The sequence below is a fragment of the Equus asinus genome, chromosome 8 (genome assembly GCF_041296235.1).
Source record: "Equus asinus isolate D_3611 breed Donkey chromosome 8, EquAss-T2T_v2, whole genome shotgun sequence".
Classification (NCBI taxonomy): domain Eukaryota; kingdom Metazoa; phylum Chordata; class Mammalia; order Perissodactyla; family Equidae; genus Equus; species Equus asinus.
In genome coordinates, this window is record NC_091797.1 from 2,312,024 (window position 1) to 2,338,164 (window position 26,141).

Sequence of the window (26,141 nt, forward strand, 5' to 3'; positions counted from 1 at the left end):
TTCCAAAATGGCTACCAATTTTTTCCCCCATTCAGAGAGTGGGTCTTTTTAGGCCAGAAAAGTAGAGGCATCATAATAACTTAAAAGGTGAATTCACAGGGACTGGCTTGCTCATAGTATTTGAAGTCCTTTGAACTTGTGATTTCCGAAATGCTCAAAACTTGGGTGTATAAAAGGAATATTTTCAAATGAACTAGTTTTTACAAAGAAGTTACACAGTAAGCAATTTAAAAAATAAGAGTTTAAGTAGGAGATAATTCATATTTTAAATTCATGATTCAGAGTTCCCCATTTTTTCTGTTCTGCCTCTCATTTCATCTGCCTCTGCAAGAAATAATCTGTGATTTAGGGTTCTCCAAAAAGAATATGCCCATGAGTCAAGTTTTTAGGATATTAGCATATTATATGCTGCTATTTGTTCCTTAAATGTTATTAAACAAATATATTTATTATGTTTTACCCAATGAACTTTCTATTATTGGTAGGTTTGAATTAAACTTTGAACTATATTCTTAGCTTTAATATCCTCTTTACTTTAGGGAACAATTGGCTTTCATGATGGCGATCCATTGGTAAGATGACTTCCTTTGAAAAAAATACAGTTTTAAGTCAAAGACCGTGTAATCTTCAGATGAATTCTCTTTAAAATGATCTCTCTGGGATATGTGTCTTTCTGTGTTTTACTTTACTCAGATGGCAGAGTGATCTGTAGCACCGGGGGACTGGTGCTTTTGTACACTCAGACTGAAATGGATTTTCTTTATAGGAATATCTTTGTTTTTCCACAATCTTTTTACTTTATGACTAAGGCATGCTTTTCACCAGAGCACTGCAATTTTAGAAGATAGAAATCAAGTCACTCCCTCTGAGCCTTGTTTTACTTACAGACTAATATTCAGATGAGTGGTAAACAGCACTAGATGCAATTTTGGCCCGGTTGATGAGGCATGTGACCCTCGGGACAGAACTGTTCCATGCAGCGGGAGGGGACAGGGATCAGGTGGTGGCACAATGGGTTGCCTAGAAGCATTTTATTTCTTTGACAAATTAAATCTTAAATAAATATGGCAAAATACTAACATTTGTTAAATGTGGGCGGTGGATACATGGGGAAAGGTTTCGTTATATTCTTTTTACTTTTCTGTAAACTAGGAATATATCCAAGTTAAAAAATGAAATAAAAAAAGAGATAGTTAATGAATACAATTGCATTGGGGTTCTGTGGCTGGAATCCCTGAAAAACATACCATTTTATCATAAAGTGGAGGCTCTAGCTTGTGCACTCTCTCTCTCTCTCTCTCTCTGGCAGTGTCCCAATTCCTGTCCACCTGGTCGCTCAGGATATCCAGGCATACCAGGCATGCGGGTAAGTGAACAATTTCAGAATTTTATTTTCTAGAGTGTTATCCATGGAGAAAATAGAGCCTTTCCTTTAAACACTGGCCTTCCTGGTGCAGAGACCCCATGTTGATGGATTAGGCAAGTCTGTGTTGGCTTCGTCTGTGGCTTTGTCTGTGGTCCCTATTCAGTCCTAGAAATTCCAGCTGGTGCCCATGACGAGTCCTTCCCCCGAGATCCAGATGTTTGATTAGACAGGGCTTCTGTTGTTCTGGGAAGAAAAACCAACAAAATGTATCGGATTGAGAGACTGTAGAACAGCAGACTGAGGTTCAGAAGTTTGCCTCCTATGGGGGGAAACGCCAGGAGATTGTGCACATAATGTGTGTGAGTGAAACTGTTTTAACCAAAAAAAAAATGTTGGAAAAACTGTGCAGAATAGGTCAGAAAAGAAGCTTTCCAAAAGTTTTTTTCTTGCTCTGCCATCATAATTACTTCAAAATTTCCCATAAAAATAAAATAAATAAACACCAAGTGCTGGGGCTAAATGGCTTTCTCTCTCTCGTCTGAGTCTGAAGTGATTTTGAAAACTTCCAGACCAGTGGAGTCCTGCTGTGATCTGAAAGGCCCCACCCCCACGGCACGGTTTTCCAATTATGGTTTTCTCTAACGTTAGTTTTGGTGAATTCCTACAACTGCAGAAGACTTGGGCTTAGATTGGTGTCTTATTTCTCACAAAGACTTGCATTCTTGGAACAAGAAGGGCTTTGAGGGTGAAAGCTCTGATGGACTTAATTCTGGAATTGCCTGTTTCACATCGGCCTCATGTTTCTGCCCAAAGCACACCTGTGCTTGGGACAGGTGGCCTGATAGGAAAAGAAAGGAGTCTTCTTCTCGTGCTGTGCAGCCTTCACGGACTACCCTTTGTATGTTTCCCTTTGTACTTGAAACCGCGTGCGAGAAGAGGCAGGACGGTGTGCATCTGGGGAACCACTTCTTCCACCAGTCCTTCTTCCACCTCGGGGGAGGGGATGGGTGTCGAGGAGGTAGAGCAGCCTGCAGAGAGCAGGGGGTAGATAGCCAGTTGAACTGGGTCAGGACTGTCACCTCCAGAAAGGAAGTTACCGATGCTGGAGAAGACTGAATGCTCTCAGCACAACTGGGAGAGGGAGTTTGGGATGGAGTGAACTAGGGATCAGCAGGCAGTGAGTCATGTTGCTGAACCAGATAGTGAGCTCTTATTATTCTAGAACAGTGTTTTTCTGTTAACTAAAACTGGTATTTGTCATATACAGCACTCATGTTAATGCACATGGCATTATTAAGGTCATTTGAGGCAGTCATTTCCTTTGTGACATAACCTTTTTCTTAGCAGCACATGGACACAGATTTAGGGAAGCGAGATGACTTTAGGAGCCTTCTGACCACTTTCTGTGCCAAACCCAATACAATTTATTTGTTTGTTTTTGCATTTGTTAGGGTCATAAGGGGGCTAAAGGAGAAATTGGAGAACCTGGAAGACAAGGTCACAAGGTAAGGAAAAGGAACATTTAGTGGGTAAATTGTGATTAGGAAGTGGTGGTCACTTTCATTTTAAGGAATTCTAAGGAATAATAAAGCACGATATTTTACCCTTCCTTTTCAAAGGATGATTGACAAGTTCCCCACAGATGCACCAATATTCTGAGCAAGCATAATAGCCTAATGTTGCTCAGTTACAAAAGCACAAAGAAGCACCACACATCTTATTCTTTCCTGTGCTGCTTTCCTCTTCAAATCCATCACACTCAGCCCTTTTCTTTGTTGCTTTTAATAGTCAAATGTTATTCAGCTAGTCTTTCCACTCCACTAAACAAGATTTTATGACAAGTGTAAAATTTTATGACAAGTTTTGCTTAGACTAGCAAACAGAGAAGTTGGTAATTGGCTGACAGCTTCTCATCTCAAGTTCTGAAATAATTGATCTGTTTGTTTCTGGCCTCATTTCCATATAACTTAGATTTTGAGGAGTCTGGAAGTTAGCCATAGAACTTATGTTATTATCTGGGTAGAATTATGAAATCCATAGCATGACTTGCACTGGGGCTGGCATGTCTGCAGAGAAGCCAAGGCTGAAATGTAGAGCTGGGTGACCTGTTTGCCCCTTTTTCATCCACTAGGGTAAATAACCTTTAAGCATCTAAGAACTTGACTTCTCTTAGAGTAGAATTTTTGTCCCTGTTAATTCTATAATATTTTACAAAGTCAGACTGTTCTTATTAATGTGGGTCCTCTAGACTATGTCCTTCTGTACCTTTATGGGGTAGTGGCAGAAGGTTACTCTTTTTCTTTGGAAGTCAAGAGCTGGAGAGGCAATTCATTAATATGTTCAGGCACTAATATCCTTGAACTCCTTAGCTAAAATCAGTCTGTTGAACAACCTCAGATAATCAGGATAAAAAGCCTATTCTCTGTACCCTATTACAGTTTGGACATTTATCTTAAAATTCTTTTATTACTTAGGCTCTGAATAATTAAGGCATTTTATTTATCTAAAACAAAACGGCTGTGTTCTTGATGTCAAATTGGAGAAAATTAAAAAAAAATTTAGTATTTTGGAAATTTTTCTGCATGCCCATTCCTCCATTGAATCTTAAAACTTGTAATTTAAAAAATTCAGTAAATATTTATTAAGTACCTGTTTGTGCGAGGGTTTATCCTAAGTGCTAGGGGCACAGAAGTGAAAAAAAAAAAAAAAAAGAAGTCCAATTACAGGGGACTGGCTACATTAGATATCACATGTCCATATAATAGAATATTATCTAACCTCAAAACATAGATGTGTGAGAATATTAAATTACACCAAAAAGCTATTCGTGAGGTAGTGGGTGCAGGAAAGCAGATGTCGTTGACTTCTGTGTCTTTTGGTGTCATGCATCCTTCCTCTTTCTTTGGAACTCTTTCAGGAACTTTCACTCCCTCATCCCATGGGATTTGTGGATGGAGCCGTCAGTCAGAGTATCTCTCCCCTCTTCCCATGGAACTTATATTTTTGATATCTATACAAGTTAATTATTTGGACTAAGTTTAGTTTGGTCTTCAGTTAGGAACTTGCAAATATTTTTAGTGTGTCAGGTAATGGGCCAAAATTTTCACTGGAAGTTGTTGAAAACTCCTTCAATTTATTTCATGTTTATGTCACTTAAAAGTTTCAGTGGTGCCTTTGAAAGTGACATAAGAAGATGGGATGACAATAGCTCATTGAAGAATGAGCCTTCAAAGGGCTAGTAGATGCACTGACCTGTGAACTGAAAGCAGAATGATGAGGAACGAAGAGCCTGGAAGGCCTGAAGTTTGCATTCTGGTTCACAATTCTGCCTTGAATTTGCTCTACAAATTAATGGAGATTTAAAAAATTATTTATGAATCGTCAAAATCTTTCAGTAAAACGGTAATAAGTTGCTACTCCTGAATGTGTCCTTTAACTTCATGGCTATTGATTATTTGTGTGCTATTCATCTGCTGGTGAAATATTTAAATCAATTATATTACTCAAGTTTTATCAAGAATCTATGGGAAAATACCCCAAATCCTGCTAATGAAAACTTCAGTGGACATATCCATCACTGTTGGTTTGTTTGTCAGGTAGGGAAATGCAAAGAGCATTTAATTAGACACATGTGTTGATTACCCCATGAACTAGCTTCCCATTGAGACTGCCTCTCCCCACTGTCAATCATATGTTCCTATGGAATACAATCTGAATATAATTATGAGACTAAAACCACTATCTAAGACTCCCATAATTAATTCAAAAATCAAGTATAAATGATTTAGGCAAAACCTAGCTTTTGCATTATATGCCCAAATGTTCTATACTAATACTGCTGTTAAATTTTCTGTATTTCCTTTTGTGTTTGTGCGTGTGTGTAAATCTATAAATGTAAGATATAGTTTGTGGAGCAAGAACATGGGCAAATTGAAACATGTAATAAACAATAGAAGTGGGGGCCAGCCTGGTGGTGCAGCGGTTAAGTTTGCACATTCCGCTTCTCCGCGGCCTGGGCTTCGCCCGTTCGGATCCCGGGTGTGGACATGGCACTGCTTGGCACGCCATGCTATGGTAGGCATCCCACATATAAAGTGGAGGAAGATGTGCATGGATGTTAGCTCAGGGCCAGTCTTCCTCAGCAAAAAGTGGAGGATTGGCAGTAGTTTGCTCAGGGCTAATCTTCCTCAAAAGAAAAAGAAAAACCCAATAGAAGTGGATTTTTATCTAATATTGTGTATATAATATTAAAAATGAGGAATTTTTCTTATGATTAAATTCACAATTTAAGATCTCCTTGGGGCCGGCCGTGTGGCGGAGTGGTTAAGTTCCCGCACTCTGCTACAGCAGCCCAGGGTTTCGGTGGTTCGGAGCCTGGGCACAGACATGGCATTGCACGTCAGACCACGTTGAGGTGGCGTCCCACAAGCCACAACTAGAAGGACCTGCAACTAAGATAGACAACTATGTACCGGGAGGATTTCGGGAGATAAAGCAGAAAAAAAAAAAAGATCTCCTTTAACGCAGGAGGTGCATGGCAGTATATCTATTGTAAAAAGTAAAAACCTTGTCAGAGGGAAAATAACTTTTTTCAGAGTCAATAAAGTCATCTTCCTGTAAGAAACAGCAGTTGGATCTTTTTAGAATATACTAACATTTTAAAGTATATCAGAGGTATAAAATTAATATCAAAAAGTCAAAACAATAATTAGTTGGAAAACATAATGGAAGAAGATTCCATTGGCAATAGCTACCAAATAGTCAAAATTCCTTAGAACAAACTTAAGAAATGTTCAAGACGGATGTGAAGAACAAAGCAAAACTTTATTGGTGGAAAGAAAAAGAATAGATTTGACTAAATAAGAAGATACACTGAGTTCCAAGATAGAAAGATTCAATATTGTAAAGATTCTAATTCTCACCATATTAGTCTATTAATTTAATGCTGTCTTAACACAAAGCAAGTGGTACTTTTGTGAAGATCTGCACAGCAATTCTAAAGTTCATCTGGAAGACGAAACGTTTATGAAAAACTGAAAAATAAGAGTAACCATAGATGAAAAATAAAGGTGAAAGAATTCTCTCTACCTGATATTAAAATGTATTATAAAATTTCAATGATTAAAATGTTGCGGTATTGGCAACATCACACAACAGATCAGTAGAGCAGAATAGGAAGCCTATAGACAATATGTTTAACAATTTAGTAAATGTTAAAGATGAATTTTCCAACCTGTGTGGAGAGAATCTGTTATTCAGTAAATGATATTGGAACAACTGGCCAATTACCAGGAAAAAATAAAAAGATGGATTTCGACCTTGTATTTTACATCAAAATAAATGACTGATAATTAAAGATTTCTGTGTAAGAAATTAAACTATGAAACTTCTAGAAGAATGCATGAATATTTGTATATTTTTGGGGTGGAGAAAGCTTTTCTATAAGTGACATCAAAGGTATAAGCTATGAAAGGAAAGACTGATGTGAACACATTTAAAAAATTTATACAATACAAAAATTATAATAAGTTAAAAATGAAAATCATGATTAAATAATATTGCAGTTATGGAAAAGTCTCCACAGTGTGATCATATTTTCCTAATAATACACCCCTTACAGCACACACACACTTGGTGCATGAATGTGGACATACTCGCTCCCTCTCTCCCTGTCTGTCCCTCTTTCCCTTCACCCCCTTTTCTTTAGAAAAGCATCTAAAATGTTACCTGTATTTATCATTGGAAGATGGGATTTCGCTGACGTTATTGTATTCTTCTCTGTATTTTTGGAATGTCCTACAATCAATGTGGATTACTCGTGTAAAATAACTTAAGGAGATGTACTACAATAATCCGGGGATGTCAAATGAATCTAAAGTGTGCTGAATAAGACCGAGCTTATTTCTGTGTTCATTTGCTAGAATGACATTTGTGTGCTTTTCTGTGCTTTTCAGGGTGAAGAAGGTGACCAGGGAGAAGCAGGAGAAGCCGGAGCTCAAGGACCTCCAGTAAAGTCTTTTAAAAAGATATTTAACTAGGATATGCAAATAGTCTTTTTTCATGAATTTTGGAATATCTTCCACTCAGTATTTGGATTAACATCATATCCTCTATTTTTCCACCAAGCCAGCATTGGGAGATTACTATTTTTTCAAAAGACGAAAGGGTCCCCATTGTACATTCAAGCACTGTTTTAACAGAAAAAGTTTACCTATAATTACAAACATTCGATTACTGGATTTCAGGCCTAGGCAGTCTGAAAGCAAGGACTGAACACAAGAGGAAGATGTGTCTTTTATGCTCTGTGGTGCTATCACATGATATAGTGAGAAAAGTTCTTGCACCCTGAGCATGCAGAAGGTATACCATCCCCTGGATTTAATGTAGCTTATGCCAGCATGTCATCATTATAACCAGAACATTTGTAATTGCTCAGGGTTATGTCTTTTAAGAAAAAATTGGTCCCTTGTGCTTTGGCAGATTGCTGCAATAATATGCACAGTAGGGTAATTGGGGGCACCGACATACTTCGATTGAAAATGTTTTTTAAATCAGAATTTCCACTATTTTTGTATATTTAAGTGGAATTTTTCACTTTTTTTCTTGTCATAACACATAATAACAATTGTGGAAATAATAATTTCGGAATATTCATTGACCATTGCAATGAAGCTAGCCAAGGTATGGACTACGTCAACGACAAGCTCAGCTCCTAGTCTCAGAAACTAGAGTAGGGAAGACCACCGCGGGCCTACCCTTTCTTCTTTGCTTTTCCCTGCACAACTGACCTTTCACAAAGGGTTCAAGAGGGTGTGCAGACTAGTGCTAACCTGGAGCTCCAGGGAAATCAAGCTAAAGGAAACGAGTCAGAGACTCTGTAAGAAATGGCCTCTGCTTTGAAGCCTCGTGAGAACTTTAAGGGAATCTGGAGGAGTTTGAGGTGTTTGTTCAGAAGCTTGCCTTCCCTGAGCCTTTGCTATGAGACAATAAGGAGATGGACTCGTTTCACAGGTGGGAGATAGAGATAAATAGTGTAAGAGACATAAGCTGTTTTCGATCTGACGAAAATTTGGTAGGAGCTTCAAGTTATTTTAAAAGCCATTCCCGAAGATCCTCGGTCAGGATTTTGCAGGCAGCATTTAACAAAATGTGTTTTTATGGATTAAGGATCTTTGATGGGTGCCGCATGGGTCAAGTGGTCCGCTGGGGGATGTTGTTGGTGCTTGCTGACCTTCTGGTGTTTGGGAGTGGATATGTTAAAATGTTTCTGTAAAATTCACAGATTTTCACTTTTTAAATGTTCATCTATAAAGTAATGCACAGATTTTTAAAAAAATATGCTTTTTGGAACGTTTATACACAAACTCTGTTCTTCAAAGTAGTCACATAGAGGGACAATATGTGTCATTCTATGTCACTGCTACTGACTCGAGTATTTTTGGAATTCTTTCTGTAGAATTACCTTCAGAAAGAGCAGTTTTAATCTGATATGGCCACCTCCCACTTTATGTCTTAAGAGGCTATGCTATGCTGGATCATCTTGCACATTTGTATTTCAGGTCATTCCTAACTGATCTACAGAGAATTTGTGACTAACACTTCAGTACTGAAAGGGAGCCTAGAAATCACACCCCATGCCCTTGTTGTTGGGATCACCCACTCCTGAGCTTGAGAGGGGCTGAGATCTGCTGCCCTGGGCTGGAACTCAGAATGCCTTTATCACAGAAACGATGTGATGAATAGTGACTGCAAGTCTAGAGTGGAGACTTCAGTTCCATTTACAGGTCATAGCTTTCATGGGCTAGTCTGGGAAGCTGAAGGCTTCTGGTGGCATACATTGGCAGGGGGCAATTATTCCAAGGTTTAAAATCACAACCGTGTTATGCGTAACCAAGTTACAAACCATGAAGCAGGTGGGAATGGCAGTTTATTCTGCCTGTGAGTTAAAAGATAGGTCAAGCACATTACCATTATTCACTTATGCTATGATATTTACTTTTTTGTCATCAGTAACTGTTCCAACTCCAGGCTTGTGCAAGTGTTCAGAATTTTAAAGAAAGGTTTACCATCAGGATAATTCTCCTTGGATTTTTCTTTCTAAACTAGAACAGTTTGTCTATACAAGGTCACTCTTTCCTAGTGTTGCCTTTGGTCTTGATAACATCCTTCTTCTGGATGAACCTGTGTGATGAGATAAACGAATGTACCCTTCCGCTAAAATAGTTCACTTGTCTTTTTCATGTTTCCAGGGAGCTCAAGGACTGAGTGGCATCACCGGCGTAGCTGGGGCCAAAGGAGAAAAAGTAAGATGATGATGATACAATATCAAAATGTCAGAATATTTAAACTTTTGGCCATTTAAAAATATCTTCTTATCGTCAGGACCATCACTTTTTATTTTTTATTTGGTTCTTGGTAGATGTTTGTATAACATTTCTGTTATAAACATAGGTGATAGAAATGAGTGGTATGCGTGATACTTGTCCAATATTATATATGTTAAATTATCCCCAGTAAATAGGAGTAAGCAGGGCAGTTTTTGTCATTATCAATAGTTGAAACTGATAGCACTGTCGCAAGACCTGGAGAGCAAGGGAAATGCAGGGGAGGGTGGAAGGGAGAGGTGAGGGAAGGCAGGGTGCCCCGAGGACGCCAGGGATGTCTGTGGCTCTCCTGCTTGCTGGACACTGAGCTCTGCCCTCAAGGGATCACACGCTTGTGGTCGGAGTTCATCAATCTGTCCTTATCCTGGTCTCAGAGACCCGATTCTCCTAGCATTTCCATAGCAAGACACACTGCGAGATGCTGAGGAGACTCAAGGAGGAATAAGGATTTCAGCAAGTTTGTTATTTATTGGGAGAAACGAATACGTAGATAGTTAATAACTACAATACAACAAGAGAGACATAAACTTGAGGGCAAGTGGTATGAGGGTTGAAGACGGAGAGGCTAGTCTTGATAGGGGAACTGGGAGGGCCTGTGACGGAGGCGGCATCGGAAGGGTGCCAGGCCCAGAAGGATGAGGTGTTGCTGTTGGTGGAGGATGGGGGCCCGGGGACGCTGGGCTGAGAGAATATGCTGAGCGAAAATGCTGGCGAGCTGGATGTTGGTGACGTGCTGTGTGTGTAGGCGGTGGCTGACTTCTCTATCAGATTTTAAGAAAATGGTTGCCACTTCTTAGAAAGCATGTTAGCAAAGCCAATTTGTAGGCCCCAGAAAATAAAAAAAGCACTTTTGCCCACCCTCTCTTCCGACCTTCACCTCGTGCTGCAGAACCTCTCCGGCTGGTTTGTGTTGTTCCGCATGGAAGCACAGAGCCTGTTATTAACAATCACACGAGAGCAACTTGACGTTGTAGGCGCTCAGTAAATGAAATTAAACCTCTTTTTAAAAGAGGTGCATGTTTTTGTTCACAAAATAATTCCTTCAATTTCATTATTTTCCAGCCTCTTTCTCTGTCTCTCCTAGGTATTCTCATTCTGCCTGCCTTTCTCTTCCGTTTCCTCTGGAATATTTATTTTCTAAAAACACCATCTTTTAAAAACCATATTTCATATTTCCTTATTCATATTACCTTAACTAACATTCTGTGAGCATCTCGTCTGTTATAAAATAATGAACCCAAGTTATTTTAAAGTTGCTCATACTTAGCCCTTTTTGTTTTTCTGGGTTTAGATTGTCTCCTAAAAAAGACGACTCCTCATTTTGAACCCAATTACAGTTCTTGATTTGCTCTTTATTTCAGGTATTTTTCTACTTGGTATTTTTTCAAAATTTCTCATTTCCTCTGATTTCTGTCAAATTGCTTTCAATATTAAAAAAGAAAGTCTGCTCGTGAACTCAGGCCCGTGGAGTGGTTACCTAGTAACAGCAGTTTGGGTCCGACTCTGCTGAACAGCAATGAGAGGGAGAGAGCGAGCATCAAAGCCCTTCCTATAATGCAGAGGCCACTCAGTCTCACAACACGAGGCGAATGATGAATTCGAGGTCTTTTTCAGGCCTTCCGAACCCCTTCCTCCACGCTGAACGAGGAATGCCTTCTGCTCTCTCCTAGTTTTTAGGGATCAAAGAATTTTAGGGCTTGGGGGTGCCTCTGCTTCAGTTGTGTTTTGTCTTTGATTCTGCCTGTGTCTGAATCTTTTATCAAAAGCTTTCCAATTTTTAATTCTTACTACAGATGCTGTCCGCCTGGTTTTCTCAACCTGACATCTATCCACTACTCTTCACTGTTTTCCATTTGTTTCATCATCTCCCATCTCACTCCTGCTCATGAGGAGGTGGCCCTTTCATTGAGTTGCCCTTCTGCCTTCTCATTCACTGGGTAGATGAGAAAATGATTTGAAGAAGGGGGTTGTATTTTGTCGTGTAATATATGTAGAGAGCACTGAAAAAAACCATGGTTTTGTTTTAAAATCACATTTTGATTTTTATAATAAAAATAAGGAGGTGATATGTATGATATGTAACCAAGTCAGAGATAATAGATAGTTAGATCTATAAAGCTCCATAGTTCTTATGGCATCGCTTGGTAGGGTGAATTTTTTGTTGAGAAAATAGATCAATTGCTTTATGCAAACTGAACATGATATCTATCCAGGATGAAAGAGGAGATGCTCAAATCATTGTAATTCATTCTTCCCAATCATGTGGCTGGACTTCTGGTTCTAGATCTCAGTGGAAATCCAGGGTCCCGGAAGCAGCCCCCGCAGCTGCGGCAGCAGCAGAGTCCATGGCAGCCGTTCTTTCAGGGCTCTGTTGTCTTTACCATTAATGAATTCCCACGGGAATCCTGAGAACCTGGAGGGTCCCATAGGTTTATCAAGCTCTCTAAATAGGTTTTTATTTCATGTCAGCAATCAGGAATAGATGCAGTGTTAGATTAAAATATCCAGAGTGTTGTCAAAGATTGGGTGTAAGTACTTTTGGTGGGATGAGAAGATGTAAACTAGTGTTTTCATATCTGAGGGGTCTCATTAAATACTCCTCGGGGGTCACTGATGAATTGAGCAAACATGAAACCTCCTTTTTATCTGTGTGTTAAAATTCTTTAGAGAGACTGATGTGCACTTTCACATACATGACTGATCTCCGTTTCACGTCTTTGTCTTGTTTTTGGCAGGGCGCTCGAGGCTTCGATGGGGAACCTGGGCCTCAGGGCCTTCCTGGTGCACCTGTAAGTAGTTTTCCTTCCACGAGATGCAGTGATAGCTTTCTAGCAATAATCAATGATAGAGTTTTTGCTATATACATACGTGTGCAAGTGTCTTTTACATGTGAATAATTAAAATGGAAAAATGGGCAATAGTTTTTATATTTATTTAAAAATTTTTTAATTAAGACAAGTGTTTCTTTCTTGGGTACAGAGAAATGTTTTTTTGACTTGATGTGCATTTTGTTTTTCTCATAGGTGAAGTCAAAATTGCTAAGTTTTTCTATTTGCTGTGTTTTCCTTTTGTTTCGGTGGCCAGCTTGCTTAGAGTCACAGTAATGATCTCATTTCAAGCTTTCGGGCAGTTCTAGCCTCCTCTTTTTCTAGGATTTCTGATCTCAGTTTTCCATATTCTGACTGCCATCTATACACGTGTCATTATTGTAGGCTGCCTCACGCCTTTTCTGGAAGTAAATAAGCTAAAAACCCCTTAATTAATAATCATCTATACCACATAAAAAGTAGAAAACGTAAAAGTGAGACAGATTTTCCAACTATCAAGGTGCTGTGGTCCAGTAGGAAAGATGGAATGTAACTGAACGATGCATTCTAAGACCAGGCCCTAGAGTGAATGGTAGGTGCCCACGCATGTGGACCTTAGAGGAAGGTGGTCTGGAGAGCCATTCAGGTGGGAAAGACAGCAGGGTACAGGTGAGGAGGAGCACTGTTGGAGGGGATGGGGGCGTGTGCTGTCAGAGGACTGTCACTGCCTGGCGTGGAAAGTTTTTGCTGAGAAGATGAAATTGAACAGAAAAGGCAGAACCACACTATGGAGAGTTTTTAATGCCAATCTGAGCAATTTGAACTGGTCTAGTAGCAACAGGAAGCCATTTGAGGTTTTATATTAGTTGAAAATTCAACAAAAGCCATATTTTAGGAAGACACATCCTCTCAACTGTTATCACCTATGCCATATAACAACATTAGCTGGATAATTTTGACAGAAGCCATTATTATTGACTGAGGAATTAAATACTATGGACAAAAGATTGGCATGCAATCCCAACCTCAACCCATGATGATAGCCAACGAAGTCAGTTCATACGTAGACCTAGTTACTGATGTCCAGGTTATCTGCAGTATGGACCTTCATTTTATTATACCCACACATCGAAGGAGCACAGAAGCAGTGTGCATTTAGAATGAAATCAAAAGATGTGTAAGCCTCAGTTGTTCCTATGGCAATATCAATTATGAAGACAATAGAATTTTTATAAAGAGATTTCTTGAGCTAGACATCGGTGATGGAGCAGAGCCATTGGGATGGAAGAGCAATAGTAAGTAATGTGGATGGTGTTGTATCATTTCGAAAGTCTATCAATAAGTAACTTTTGCTTATGTTAACAAAATGTTATGTCACACAGGGTGACCAAGGACAGCGAGGGCCTCCAGGGGAAGCAGGTCCCAAGGGAGAGAGGGTGAGTTCAGATTAATCACTACAAGCATGTGCTTTTCAGTGTCACCTGCTGATTACGCTCATTGCATTGTCCTGAGTATTGTGATAATTGAGCGTGGATGTCTGTCCTTTCCCTTCTGCCCTGCAGGGGGCTCCAGGTTCTAGAGGGATTCCTGGCCTCCCGGGGTCCAAAGGAGACACGGTATGTCCTCAGCTGTAGTCATCAAGGACATTTTTCAAAGTGATTATTAACTTGTAATAAAACTTCAGAAAATAACGAAGGGAAGAAGAACGTGGCCGTCCCTCAGAGACAGCGTTTCTTTGTGTGTCTTTAGGGCTTGCCCGGTGTGGATGGCCGTGACGGGATTCCTGGGATGCCGGGAACGAAGGTACCATGGGCTTTAGTCCAGCAGCCAGTGGGGCGTCCTTGCCTGGCCAGCCACGCACGGCATTTCCATTACCACGTTCCTGCAAGATTTATTTAGCTGGTTTTGGCTTTTTTATTCCTTTTAATTTTTTAATCAAGTGTCAATTCAAAATACTTATTAGAATAGTATGTTTGCTTGGTTCCAGGAAATCAATAAAATTGCCCCGTTGATGAAAGTAGACTGAAGGAAACTGTGTATTTTGATAGACTATATGTCCTCAGTCCTCTCCCACCCCCTGCCCTGAACTGGGTTACATCATAAAAGTGCGTGTAAGGTCAGATGTGGGGGGAATCCTTTTACTTAGAAGGTCTGTGTTCTTCCTTTTCTTAAAAACGATACTGCCGTTCCCATGGGTTCAATGATGCGATGAAAACCTTTTTTTCAGGGTGAGCCAGGGAAACCTGGGCCTCCTGGTGACGTGGGACTGCAGGGGTTACCTGTGAGTATCTGATTCTCTCAGTGTTCATTGGTTTATATGCATGTTTTGAAGATACGAATTTTGGGGAGAAACATATTAAGTGTTTCATATTAACATATCATGTATTCTTGGCTCTTTGGAGGCAAAAGTTTCAAGTTAATAAGGGATCTTGGTAATATTGAGGACTGGCCTCCAGTTTAGTATATCTGACGCTTTAAAAATGATCAGTTAGGGAACATTAAGACTCTTGATAGTACTGAATCTTGGTTAGATGTAGCACTTTCCTGCCATTCTGTTCTTCTACTTAAAGCTTAGCGTTTTCAATGGGTCCTCATTTTGTTATTCTGAACATGAAATCATGCCGATTAGAACTCCTGTTGACCTGAAAATGGTACTGGATTCTGATTTGGAAGTTCATCCCTAAGGACAACTTTAGTTTAGAGGTGGGATTTGCTTCAAGAGTGCTCCAACTTGAGCCAGATACAGTGAAGCACTCCCTTCTAAACTGTGGACAGCTCTGTAACTGACTGCAGAGTTGGGAACTAGAAGTCTCCCTCACACTAAAACTTTGAGGTTGTCACATGCCCTCAGCCCCTTGGCAGAGTGCAGTGGGCCTGGCATCTCACAGATTCTCAGACGAGTGATTAAACCCACGGCCGTGTGCATTCTTTCAGGGCGTGCCTGGAATTCCTGGTGCAAAGGGTGTTGCCGGTGAAAAGGTAAAAGATGAAAACTTTTAAATTTATACTTTTCTTCATTTCCTTATAATTTGATTAATATATTTTATTTATAATTTTTAATATTTCTAGCCTGCCTTTTATTTTCTATTTGACCCTAAGGAGAAATCAAGAAGGCTTTAAGGCCTCAGATGCTAATTTCTTTCTCAGCTCCGGAAAGAATACTTTGACAAAGTATTGCTGATTCAACTTCCTTCTTGAAAATGTCATCCTTGGCCGGTATCAAACAGAGAAAGTTTTATTATTTTTTACCACTTAAAGTAAGGAATATATTAATAAACCGTAGAAATTATGTCAGTGAATATTAAGATGATTTAGCTTAAACAAAAAGATATTAGGCATTGCGTTCACATACTGATCAATCAGTGCTTATATTCTAGTAATTAAAAACAGTAGGTGGAAGAAAAAATTAAAGGGATACAATATAGCTTTACTTTAAATAAAATGGACAAACTGTGAATAGTGTAGACACTGGTCACTATTAGGTTACATGGCTACAGCCCTCCAATCACAGTGACCCACAGCATCCTGAGCTGGGACAGTCTCTAATAAGTGGATGGCGGAGTTGGCGTCCCCAGACACTGCTTTCCCTGCAGCTCACTGACAGGGTTTTCTCAACAGCACATCCCCCTATTTCCCCATGTTGACCTGATTCTTTATAATTTTATTAGTGTCAATGTCAAGTAAAAGGGCTCAAAGAAGGGTATTGGAGGTGGAAATGATAAAGGAATGACATATATAATTAATATTGTGAAGAAAGAAAAATCCTCTCACATTCTCGTCTGGCTAAAGACCTTCATTTTTTGACATTTTTGACACCTTTTACTACTTCTGGGAATAACAAAACAGTGTCCTGAATCTGAAGGACTTTGATGCATCCGCCAAGAGAGAGACTCTACATCCTCCCAAATTCTCCAAGTGAAGTCAGGAAACTAATGCTTTTAAATGTGAGAGATGCCCAGTCTGGGTCAGACAGGTTCGTGGTTGTGTTTACTTGCTGTGTGAATTACTTTCAACGTCGCATTTCACCTTCAGGGCAACACAGGTGCTCCCGGGAAGCCTGGCCAGTTGGGGAATTCAGGCAAACCGGTAAGATGCCGTTTTGCCTTTTCATAAATTATAATCTTTGTAGTCACTAAGCAAAGGATTAGGGAGTAACTTCTTCTCTCCCTGCTTCCTCATGACAGGGCCAACAGGGGCCGCCAGGAGAGGTGGGACCCCGAGGACCCCGAGGTCTTCCTGTGAGTATGGATTCTCTGTAGAACTTCTCCCGAGGGCCTTCTTGGGGCTTGCTGGGTGGGCCTCTGTTCATTCATCCCTGTGTGAATGCCCTCTGATGTTTGAGTGTGTGCTCATCTAGACAATGAAACAGGGGCTGCTGTTTAGATATACAGTAGGTTTTATTTTTTTCCAGAAAGTGGAAGCAGAAATGAAGTATTGAAAAAAAGCATGATGACACATTCTGCTATCATCCCATGTTGAAGGAAATATTTTAGTGTGATAACAACTTTATTAAGATATAACTTGTCCTATATAATTTACCCATTATAGTGTACAATTCGTTGATTTTTAGTATATTCACAGAATTGTGCAACCATCACTACAGCCAATTTCAGAATATTTTGATCACCCAAAGAAGAAACTCTGTATCCACTCGCAGCCATTCAACATTTCCCCCAGCCCCTCAGCCCTAGGCAACCACTTGCCCACTTCACGTCCCTATAGATTTGCCTGTTCTGGAAATTTCATATAATGGAATCATACAATATGTGGATTTTTCTTTTGTTATGATTGGCTTCTCTCACTCAGTGGAATGTTTCAAGTTTCATCTATGCTGTGCCATATATCAGTACTTCATTCCTTTTCATTGCCAAATAATATTCCATTGTGTGGATACACCATATTTTATTCATCCATTCATCAAATGGACATTTGAGTCGTTCTCACTTTTTTACTGTTGTGAATGATGCTGCCATGAGCATTTTTGTACAAATTTTTGTGTGGATATATGTTTTCATTTCTCTTGAGCACATACCTAGGAGTGGAATTGCTGCATCGTATGGTAACTCTGTTTAACCTTTTGAGAAAGTGCCAGGCTTCTTTTAGTATGAGTTTATAAAAGTGTCAACTTTCCAGCAAATATAGCAATATGTTTCCTCTTTAGATATAGTTGAATCCTTAGAGAGAAACTGCTTAGGAAATTAAACATTTTGCACTTAAATTTAACTTTCAAACATTCTCCATGGCCTTCAGTTTACATTCTTATTTTCAAAGTCTGCTGGGTGAAAAGAACTCCAAGTTAACAGAGAAGCATTTCCAAATATCATTGTTACTTCTTTCAAAGCATTTCTTAGGCGCGCTGAATGAGGATTCTCATGCTTGAGGAAAGTGAACTATTCCAGGTGTCTTACGGAGTGGAGAGCGGAGTTGTTCCACTTCTCTCAGATGTTCGTCAACTGACCGCTACCAGGTGGTTTCCAGAAGTTTATCTGCAGCCAAAAAAACTAGCTACTGTTCCTCATTATGCTCCTTGCCCACTCCCTCCTCACTTACTCTTTTCTTCTCCCTTACTCGAAGGCAGGCTGTGAATGTCTAATTAAAATACTTTTCTTCAGTTGACTGTCAAAGCAATGAGGTTGTAGCTGGATCACGTTTCTAAGACAATGAAGATGCTACATGACCAGTCCAGGAAGATTTAACAGTGCGGGAGAGGGCTCTGGAACTTTGAGAATGTTTACTATCACGTCTGGTATTCACTTCATAGAAAGAGCAGAAAACTGAGTATTGTTGAAGGAGCGCTGACTGAGCACCTGCTGTATGCCATGTCACACAAAAGATGACGTGGGTGGAGAGGGCTTGACCATCACCAGTTAAGTGCCACGGGATGTGTAATGGAACAGACTAGAGGCAGAACCACAGAAGGAGATGGAGGGCGTTTAATTCTCTTATGTGAGGGGAGGCAGGTGGGAGGAAGTTATGCCTGCACAGGTTTTGAGCCTGATGTAGGTTTTCAGTTTTGAATTTCTGTAAGAGTCCAAATTCTTCCATTGCTCCTATCACTGAGGCTCAAAGCCTTGGTGCTTTTCTTCCATCGTATTTCCTGTCTCAGGACGACCTGTTGAGTCTACAGCCATCTTTTCAAGGTCTCTTACATTTGATCTTTTTTCTATGCCCTCTCCTGCCTCCTTGGCTGTAGCCTGCAGTGGGCTCCTGGTTTGCGTTCCCAGCTCCAGTCTTTTCTTCCCCTACCAGTGTCTCCCAACAGGGGACGCTGGTGTGTTGGCTGGGACAGTTCTTTGTTCTCTACAACTCTCACACATTGCAGGGTGTCCAGCACCTATGAGCTCTGTCCTGGAGCGCTAGTTGTGTCCCCACAGTCAGGTGACAAGCAAAAACGTCTAACACAGTTCCAAAGGCCTGGGGAATGGTAGTGCTCCTGGTCTGCACGCTCTGCCGTATTCTTTTTTCCAAAGTACAGCTTCTATCATCGCTTCTCTTCTCCATTTAAAAATCTTTGGTGGATCTCCATTGACAATAAAAGAAAGTCCAAAATATTAAATTGTCTGTTTACCCCCTTGTTTTGCTTCCCACTTCTGCCTTGCTCAGAGCCTGTATTCAAGTCAAGCCAGACTCCATGCTAATTCCCAGATGCTCTCTGCTCTCCTCAGCCTGCCTGGTTTCTCTTGTTACATCTTCATTTAGACAGATTTCCTCGCCACGTCTCTGACTCAACATCCCATGTGCCCTCTTAGATGTGATCAAAATGTCAATTCTACAATGAAACCATCTCTGACCCTGCCCCAAACCCCAGGTAGAAGTGGTCTCTCCTTATTCTGAACCCCGTAACCCTTGACCCCTTTTGGCTTCTTTTGGCCCCATGTGGAAACTGCTGGGTCTGATCCACCTTTGTGATTCTGCATCTCTTTACTCAAGGGCCGCTGTAAGGTAGTGATCAATAAATATTTCTTGAAATGAACTGGAGGTAAAATAAATCCTGCTATGCTGCTTATGTTGGAAATAATTGACTTCTCACCTACTATAAATTTTTCAGAAAAATGTCAGGAGAGGTTATAAATATTATAGTTCTGCATCAGAGTTTTAACACCAAATCTACTTACTGAAAGAAACATTTGTTTTTTCATTTTCTGGCATTAATTTCAGTTTCATAGCTAAGTTTACACATTTTCAACTCTTCCTCATGAGTTTGATCAGTTTTTCCTGCAAATCACAAATCGAGAAGCTGAGTAGAAGGAATAAAAACCTATTTCTAATGTGTCCTACTAATGGGCTAATTGGAGCAAGTCTTTGAAATTAAGTGGTATTGCCCCTTTCCCCACTGTTGTTCCATCAACTTTTGCCAACACCACAGCAAAGATGATTGGGGTTTTTTAGCACTCTCGGTGATGACACAGGAGCACGTACCTTTACCACTTGGACGATGCTTCTGGCTTTTTCCATCATGCTCTGCTGGGGTTATACCTGGGTCTGGGTGACTCTTGGTTTAGAGCAGGCAAGTGGCTGGGGCCTCGGGATTGGGCTGCCATGCTGTGGCTCCTGGTCCACTTCCCTCTTCCAGGCTTCTCAGAACTTGCTAGAGCTTTTGCTGAGTGGGTTGTATTTGCTCTGCCCTCATGGTTCTGACTGGGGTGAGTGCCATGCTGTCTGCCTCCAGTGTTCTGAAGCTGACATGCTCCTGGAGCACAGAGCCTGTCTCACTCTCTTCAAGGTGCCCACTGCCAACCAAAACCCTCAGGCACAGACGTTCCCACATGGGGTGTTGTTGAATGATCTAAGCTGCCTTCATACCCCACCCAGGCCCTGGAATGTTACCCCTGTCATCGATAATTTGTGAAGCAGCCATTAGTGATGGTTATGGTTTAGACGGGTTTTGATCTGCTTCTGTGCTTGAGGGAATATGTAAACCTACACTAGAGAGAAATACAAACCATATCATGCTGTAAAAGTGAATAGATTTTTAAAATAACTTTGTGGCAAACCTAAAAATTATCATGTAGCACGACTAATATGATCTTCTAATGTTAATATGAAAATGAGATTGTAAAGGCAACGCTCTATAGAAATCATAATTAATCTTCCAGGTTGATCAGCATCCTTTATGCCAGAGACAGGCACTTAGTGTATAATACAGACTAAGTATAGCGATTTATCATTTCCCACTTTTAAAATTCGCAAGGTACTAGGATAGTGTTCGTTCTTTGGCTAGTTACCATTTTGTGTAAACAGGCAAATACAACCACCATCACAATCTAGGGCACAATGGAATAAAATCCACTTTCTTTGTAAAATAATTATGACAACAGAACTATAATGAAATTGATTTTTTCTATGATATTTTAAAAGTCTAATAGTTCCATTTAAAAGGGAGACTTCCAAATTGAATTATTTGTCTGTATTTTTTGAAGTGAGTTTCACAAAGCAGCTTCCGGTACTTGTTTATAAAGAATGTGCCTTCTTGGTGATCAATGGTCTTGACAGAAACAAGGACTTCAGACTTGTTTTTCCAAGCGCAACTTGTGCTTTTAAAGAGAATTGGGATATTTGAAAGGCAGAGAACATTTAGTTAAACATTTGATTAAAAAACATGACTTTGATTTCTTTAGTCCTTGGAAAAAAATAATAACTAACACTTCTGTAGTTCTTAGTATGATCCAGACACTGTGCTAAGTATTTTGTGAATCGACTCAGTTCTCTCAGAAGCCCTGAGATAGGTACTGTTTTTATCCCCATTTTATACATGAGGAAACTGAGGCACAGAGGGGTTAAGTTGGGTGCCCGCAGTTAGCTCATGCACAGCAGAGCCAGGGTTCGAAGCTGGCAATGGGGCTGGGTGTCCGCACCCTCATTCTGTCCTCTGAGGCCCTGACAGTTCAAGTCAAGGCTCCACAGGATGGTTTTTATTTGAAGTTAGCTTGCCAAATTCCAATGGTATAGACATATTTAGCAATATTTAAATTTTAATATTTATGGAGCTTTTATAGGGAGCATTTAACAAAAGTCTAAGTAAAGCTGGTGAAAACAAACCAACACAACATAAGCCCAGATTCTTGGGTCATGCCCCAGATCTACAGAATCAGAATCTGGGAGAGAGGGGTGGACCATGGAGGGAGAATGGGGAGATGGAGTAGCGGAAGAGATCCAGTGATACGTATTTCTAAAACACTCCTTGGGGATTCTGCCGCACAGCCAGAGCGGGGAATCACTGGTGGAGGGTCTGCCTCTCCTTTTACAACCTTCAGTGGCTTCCTGACCAGGGATGAACGGGCAGGTGTGTCTGAACATGTTGGAGAGACAGGTGATGATGGTACAGAGCATCCAAGAGAAAAACAGAGCCTTTGTCCTTGCGTTTTTAATGGTCGGATTTTGCCTTTTTTCTGGTGCTTTTCAATTCTCTTGTTAAAAATCATAACTCCTGTTGTCATGGGTTTGTCAATATTAGCACTGGGCGGAATAGCCATTTTTCTACCAGCCGCCCTCACCCACGTCTGAGGATGTGGTTATCACCACAGCTGTTGAAACCTGGGAGACTTGTGATTTATTTAGCACACCGTGGTTAGCAGGTCACGGTTAATTGCTCCCTCCAGAATGTGTTCAGTTTAATTTACGTTTTTGGAGATTCCTATTTATATCTTGATTATTCCTGTTCATCTTAATTGCAGGTGAAATTGCAGAACTTAGAGAAGAATGTGCATGTTTTTAGAATACACAGAAATACGCAGAAGAATGGCCATCAGAAAATCTTGCCCTAGCACTTTGTTTGTGGCTATTTGGTCATTGTTGGGAAAATAAACGTTACCTTTTTTCACAGTGAGAAGATTTCTATAGAAATACCTAAGTTTAGAAGAACCAAGCATTTATAGGATCGAAGTGAAATAAAAATGAGGAGCCACATGCTCTTCATTGCAGTAACGGAGGAGTAAATGGCCACAGCTTCCCCCATCCCTCCCCCGTCCCGCGTGAGTCGGGCTCTCATGGTACAGAAGCTCAGCAGAGCAGGCAGTCTGTACTAGGGTCCTGAGCCCTTCATATGTTTTATCAGGGGCCTGCCAGTGGCTGGAAAATATTTATGAACTGAATAATAAGAGCTCATGAAGGATAGAGGAAATAAGATTCTAGCAGAGAAAATCTTTGTCTTTGACTGGAAGGATAATTAATCTCTCTCCAAAAATAAATGAAAGGTTATATAGTCCTTTATTTTAATTTAGCCCTTTGGTTTGTGGAAGAGAGAAAAAGTACCTTAATCATCTTTATTTTTCATGAGATGGCATAATGGTTCACTTATTTAGAAGGGAATGCTTGAGGTTGTGTCAAGATTATTTTTCCCACCAATGGTGACTAATTGTTCTGTGAATTAAAGTCACGTTAGCCTGATGACATTTATGATCTCAGTCATGATGCAGTTCAGAAAATATTTGAACATTCCATCAGAGCAAATATAGTAAAGAAAATCTGAGGCCGGCCTGGTGGCGTAGTAGTTAAGTTTGTGCCCTCTGGTTTGCTGGCCCGGGGTTTGCTGGTTTGGATCCTGGGTGCAGACCCACACATCGCTCATCAAGCCATGCTGTGGCAGCATCCCACATAGAAGACCTAGAAGGATGTACAACTAGGATACACAACTATGTACTGGGGCTTTGGGGAGGAAAAAAAGAAGGGAAGATTGGCAACAGATATTAGCTCAGGGCCAATCTTCCTCACCAAAAACCATTAAAAAAAGAGGATCTGTCTTGAACTCTAAGTGCTGGGCCAAATTAATGGGGTGGAACCCCATCTTTATATTTATAAATGGATAGAAAACTCTATCACAGAGGTTGGCTTTCATCTAGACTTACATCTTTCCAGCATCCATCCGCATGGGGTGCTGCTTCTGCCTTCCAAGCTGCTCACTAGGGTTAAGGAGCAATGTATTGTCCAAACTCATACACTACATGGGTTGCTTATGTAAACATTTTTGAAATGTATTTAAAAACATTTGGTTTAAATCACCTAGAAGTCATGTGAAAGCACGCCAAGAAATTACAGCTCATAGCTAGAGACTTGTAATGTGGCAAACGTTTCTTAATCCTGTAGAGAAATTGAAAATTCAGAAGGTTTGTGGATCTTGACACCTGGTTCAACTTATAGACAAATGAGTAGCATAGGAATCAGATCAGGATGATCTTCTCAGAAACATTTATGAATATTAAGCATTAATATGAAGTTGTGTCATTTTAAAGAAAAATGCACTCAAAAGACTACTTTCATTTTTATATACATTGTCCAGGAAATGTGATTATTTATCCCATAACCTCAGAGTTCAGCTTAGTTGAACATGCGTTAGAAAGAAAACAAGCTTTTATCAGACTGCATAAAACTGTACAAAGTTCTTGGGGAAAGAAATCGAAGATTTGTGTGTCTCCCTTTTCAAAGGGCTTAAGAGTTTCAAATAAAAAATTGAAATTGGCTCACAAGATGAAATTAGAATGTTGCTTTTGGCGTAACGTCATTATAAATTGTGCTTTCCAAATTCTATTTAATCTTTGAAGACATGCTTAGAACAAGAATGAGTAGAACAAAGAATTTTTTTATCTCAGAAGCTTTATAAATTCCTGCTATGTATGTCTTTTTGAAGTTGCAGTAGTAATTTAAGGGCAAATGTCTCTGTCCTGTGTCTCTTTTTTCACTCCTGAAGTTCAACATCGTTTGCCAGATGTTGCTTTCAAGTTTCCTGTAGACCTGAAATTTACTCTTGAGTTTTAGGCATTATGTGAAATTCAAAATTAACATACCTTCATCACCTCAAGAACACCTAGTGTGTATGAGAGGATAACACACGTACGCAGATAACTGTAAATAAGTTCAATGCTTAAAATTACTACTTGCCGCATCATCTGGATACTGTTTCTATCTAAGGGTCTGGACTCATGATGAACAGCATTAGAGTGCTCGCTGCAGGATGAACACGGAGGGGGCTCAGCCCCCCTATGCAAGGGTCTCTGCCTGCAGTTGAGGATGGGGAGAATGCTCTGATGACTTTTATATTTAAGCAAAACCCAGGGAGAATGTTATTTTGTTGACATAGTGCTTAAGCATTTGAGTGTTGGCGAACTGTCCAGGTGACAGTCAGGTGTGTGTTTTTCCAGGGCAGCCGAGGAGAAATAGGACCAGTCGGACCCCCAGGCCCACCAGGTAAACTGGTAAGTAATATCTCCAGTCTCCAGCACTTTCTGGGCTTCATGCAAAGCGCGGTGAATTTTAAAAAATAAGCAAGGAGATGAAAACAGCTTACAAAGGGCAATTTAATCATCTTTACTTGACTTCTATTGTGAGGTGAATGTGTGAAAATGTAAATATGGAATTTCAGATTACACCGGGGGGACCCTCAGAGCGTATTTTAATCCGTGTGGTCTGTAGCGTGCATTTTAAAGCCGGCAGAGACGCGAATGGCTGCGTTTCGCCTCTGGTTGTTCTTGGAACCGGACAGAGCTGTGCGTGAATGCTGCCTTTCACTTCTGCAAACACAAGCGCTTGTTTACGCAGCCGGAGCAGCGGACTGTCCGCGGCAGGGGCTCCGCTGAAAGGGCCGCTGTGGGGAAGGACCGCGCTCGCGACGGGCTGGGGCTGCTCCCGGGGAGGGTGGGAGGGCAGAGCTAGGCCGACCGCGGAGTCCACACACCCAGGGCTTGTGTGCCGTGGCTGCTGCAGTAACCGTCATTCTGGGGACTCGTGTTTGCTTTTCAGGGTTCTCTCGGTAGCCCTGGCCTCCCCGGCTTGCCTGGCCCCCCTGGACTGCCTGGGATGAGAGGTGACAGGGTAAGGTATCTACTCCTCCAGGAAGTCCCTCATCTGGAAGGGTGATTTCTACTGCGTGGAGAAACCAAGCTCGCTTTTGGCCCAATGGAGAATTTTTCTAGAATTTATCATAGAGTGCTATCAAGAAAGGTATTTTAAAATACTGAGAGTTGAGATTAAGAAGCAAAAAATCTATTAATATACTAATTTTTCAGAAAGAAAAACACCCCGAGAAAAGCAAATATTCAAGTTACAGTCACTCATCCTATAGTTCTAAATTTACATTCCTACTAGTCAGATTTTATGTGGATGTGATCAGAGAGAGCCCCAAATTGCCAGCGATATTTGGACCCTTGTCAGTTTCTCCATCTCTTACCTGACTCTTGGTAGGTGGGGAGGGAGGGAGTTCTCTTCCAGCACATTATTCTTACTTGTGCTTATCCTCTAGTCCGACAAGGGGAGTTGGTTCATTTGAAATTATACAGTTAAAAATCCCAAAATACTGAAAAAGCCTTATATCTTGTTCATTACAGGGTGTAGTCGGTGAACCTGGTCCAAAGGGTGAGCAGGTGGGTGGTATCATTTGAACCCTGTGAATTGTGGTGTTTGACATGCATTAATGTGCCTCGCCAGCTGGAGGCTGGTCTGTGGGTGTCAGGGACATGGTGCAGGCTGCAGCTTTTCTCAATATGCTCCCTAGTGAGTGACACCTAGTTTAGTCCGTCTATGGCCTTATCTACTATTTTAAGAAGCTGGCGCTAATGATGCCTCTGCCTCCAGGACTCACATTGTCCTTCCCTT

At 40.6% G+C, this 26,141-nt stretch overlaps 1 protein-coding gene across 3 annotated transcripts in view; it reads left to right on the forward strand.

Annotated features, from left to right (window-relative positions):
- The window catches only part of COL9A1 (collagen type IX alpha 1 chain), an 83,485-nt gene that overhangs the window by 33,216 nt on the left and 24,128 nt on the right, over nucleotides 1-26,141 (forward strand). For all 3 annotated transcript variants that reach the window (XM_044776958.2, XM_044776960.2, XM_070514624.1), the window contains 16 exons: nucleotides 540-572; nucleotides 1,310-1,366; nucleotides 2,818-2,871; nucleotides 7,321-7,374; nucleotides 9,616-9,669; nucleotides 12,486-12,539; nucleotides 13,940-13,993; nucleotides 14,120-14,173; nucleotides 14,307-14,360; nucleotides 14,785-14,838; nucleotides 15,492-15,536; nucleotides 16,590-16,643; nucleotides 16,742-16,795; nucleotides 24,692-24,745; nucleotides 25,290-25,361; nucleotides 25,874-25,909. In XM_044776958.2, the coding sequence (XP_044632893.1) occupies nucleotides 540-572; nucleotides 1,310-1,366; nucleotides 2,818-2,871; nucleotides 7,321-7,374; nucleotides 9,616-9,669; nucleotides 12,486-12,539; nucleotides 13,940-13,993; nucleotides 14,120-14,173; nucleotides 14,307-14,360; nucleotides 14,785-14,838; nucleotides 15,492-15,536; nucleotides 16,590-16,643; nucleotides 16,742-16,795; nucleotides 24,692-24,745; nucleotides 25,290-25,361; nucleotides 25,874-25,909 (837 nt within the window). The remainder of the gene's footprint in view (nucleotides 1-539; nucleotides 573-1,309; nucleotides 1,367-2,817; nucleotides 2,872-7,320; nucleotides 7,375-9,615; nucleotides 9,670-12,485; nucleotides 12,540-13,939; nucleotides 13,994-14,119; nucleotides 14,174-14,306; nucleotides 14,361-14,784; nucleotides 14,839-15,491; nucleotides 15,537-16,589; nucleotides 16,644-16,741; nucleotides 16,796-24,691; nucleotides 24,746-25,289; nucleotides 25,362-25,873; nucleotides 25,910-26,141) is intronic.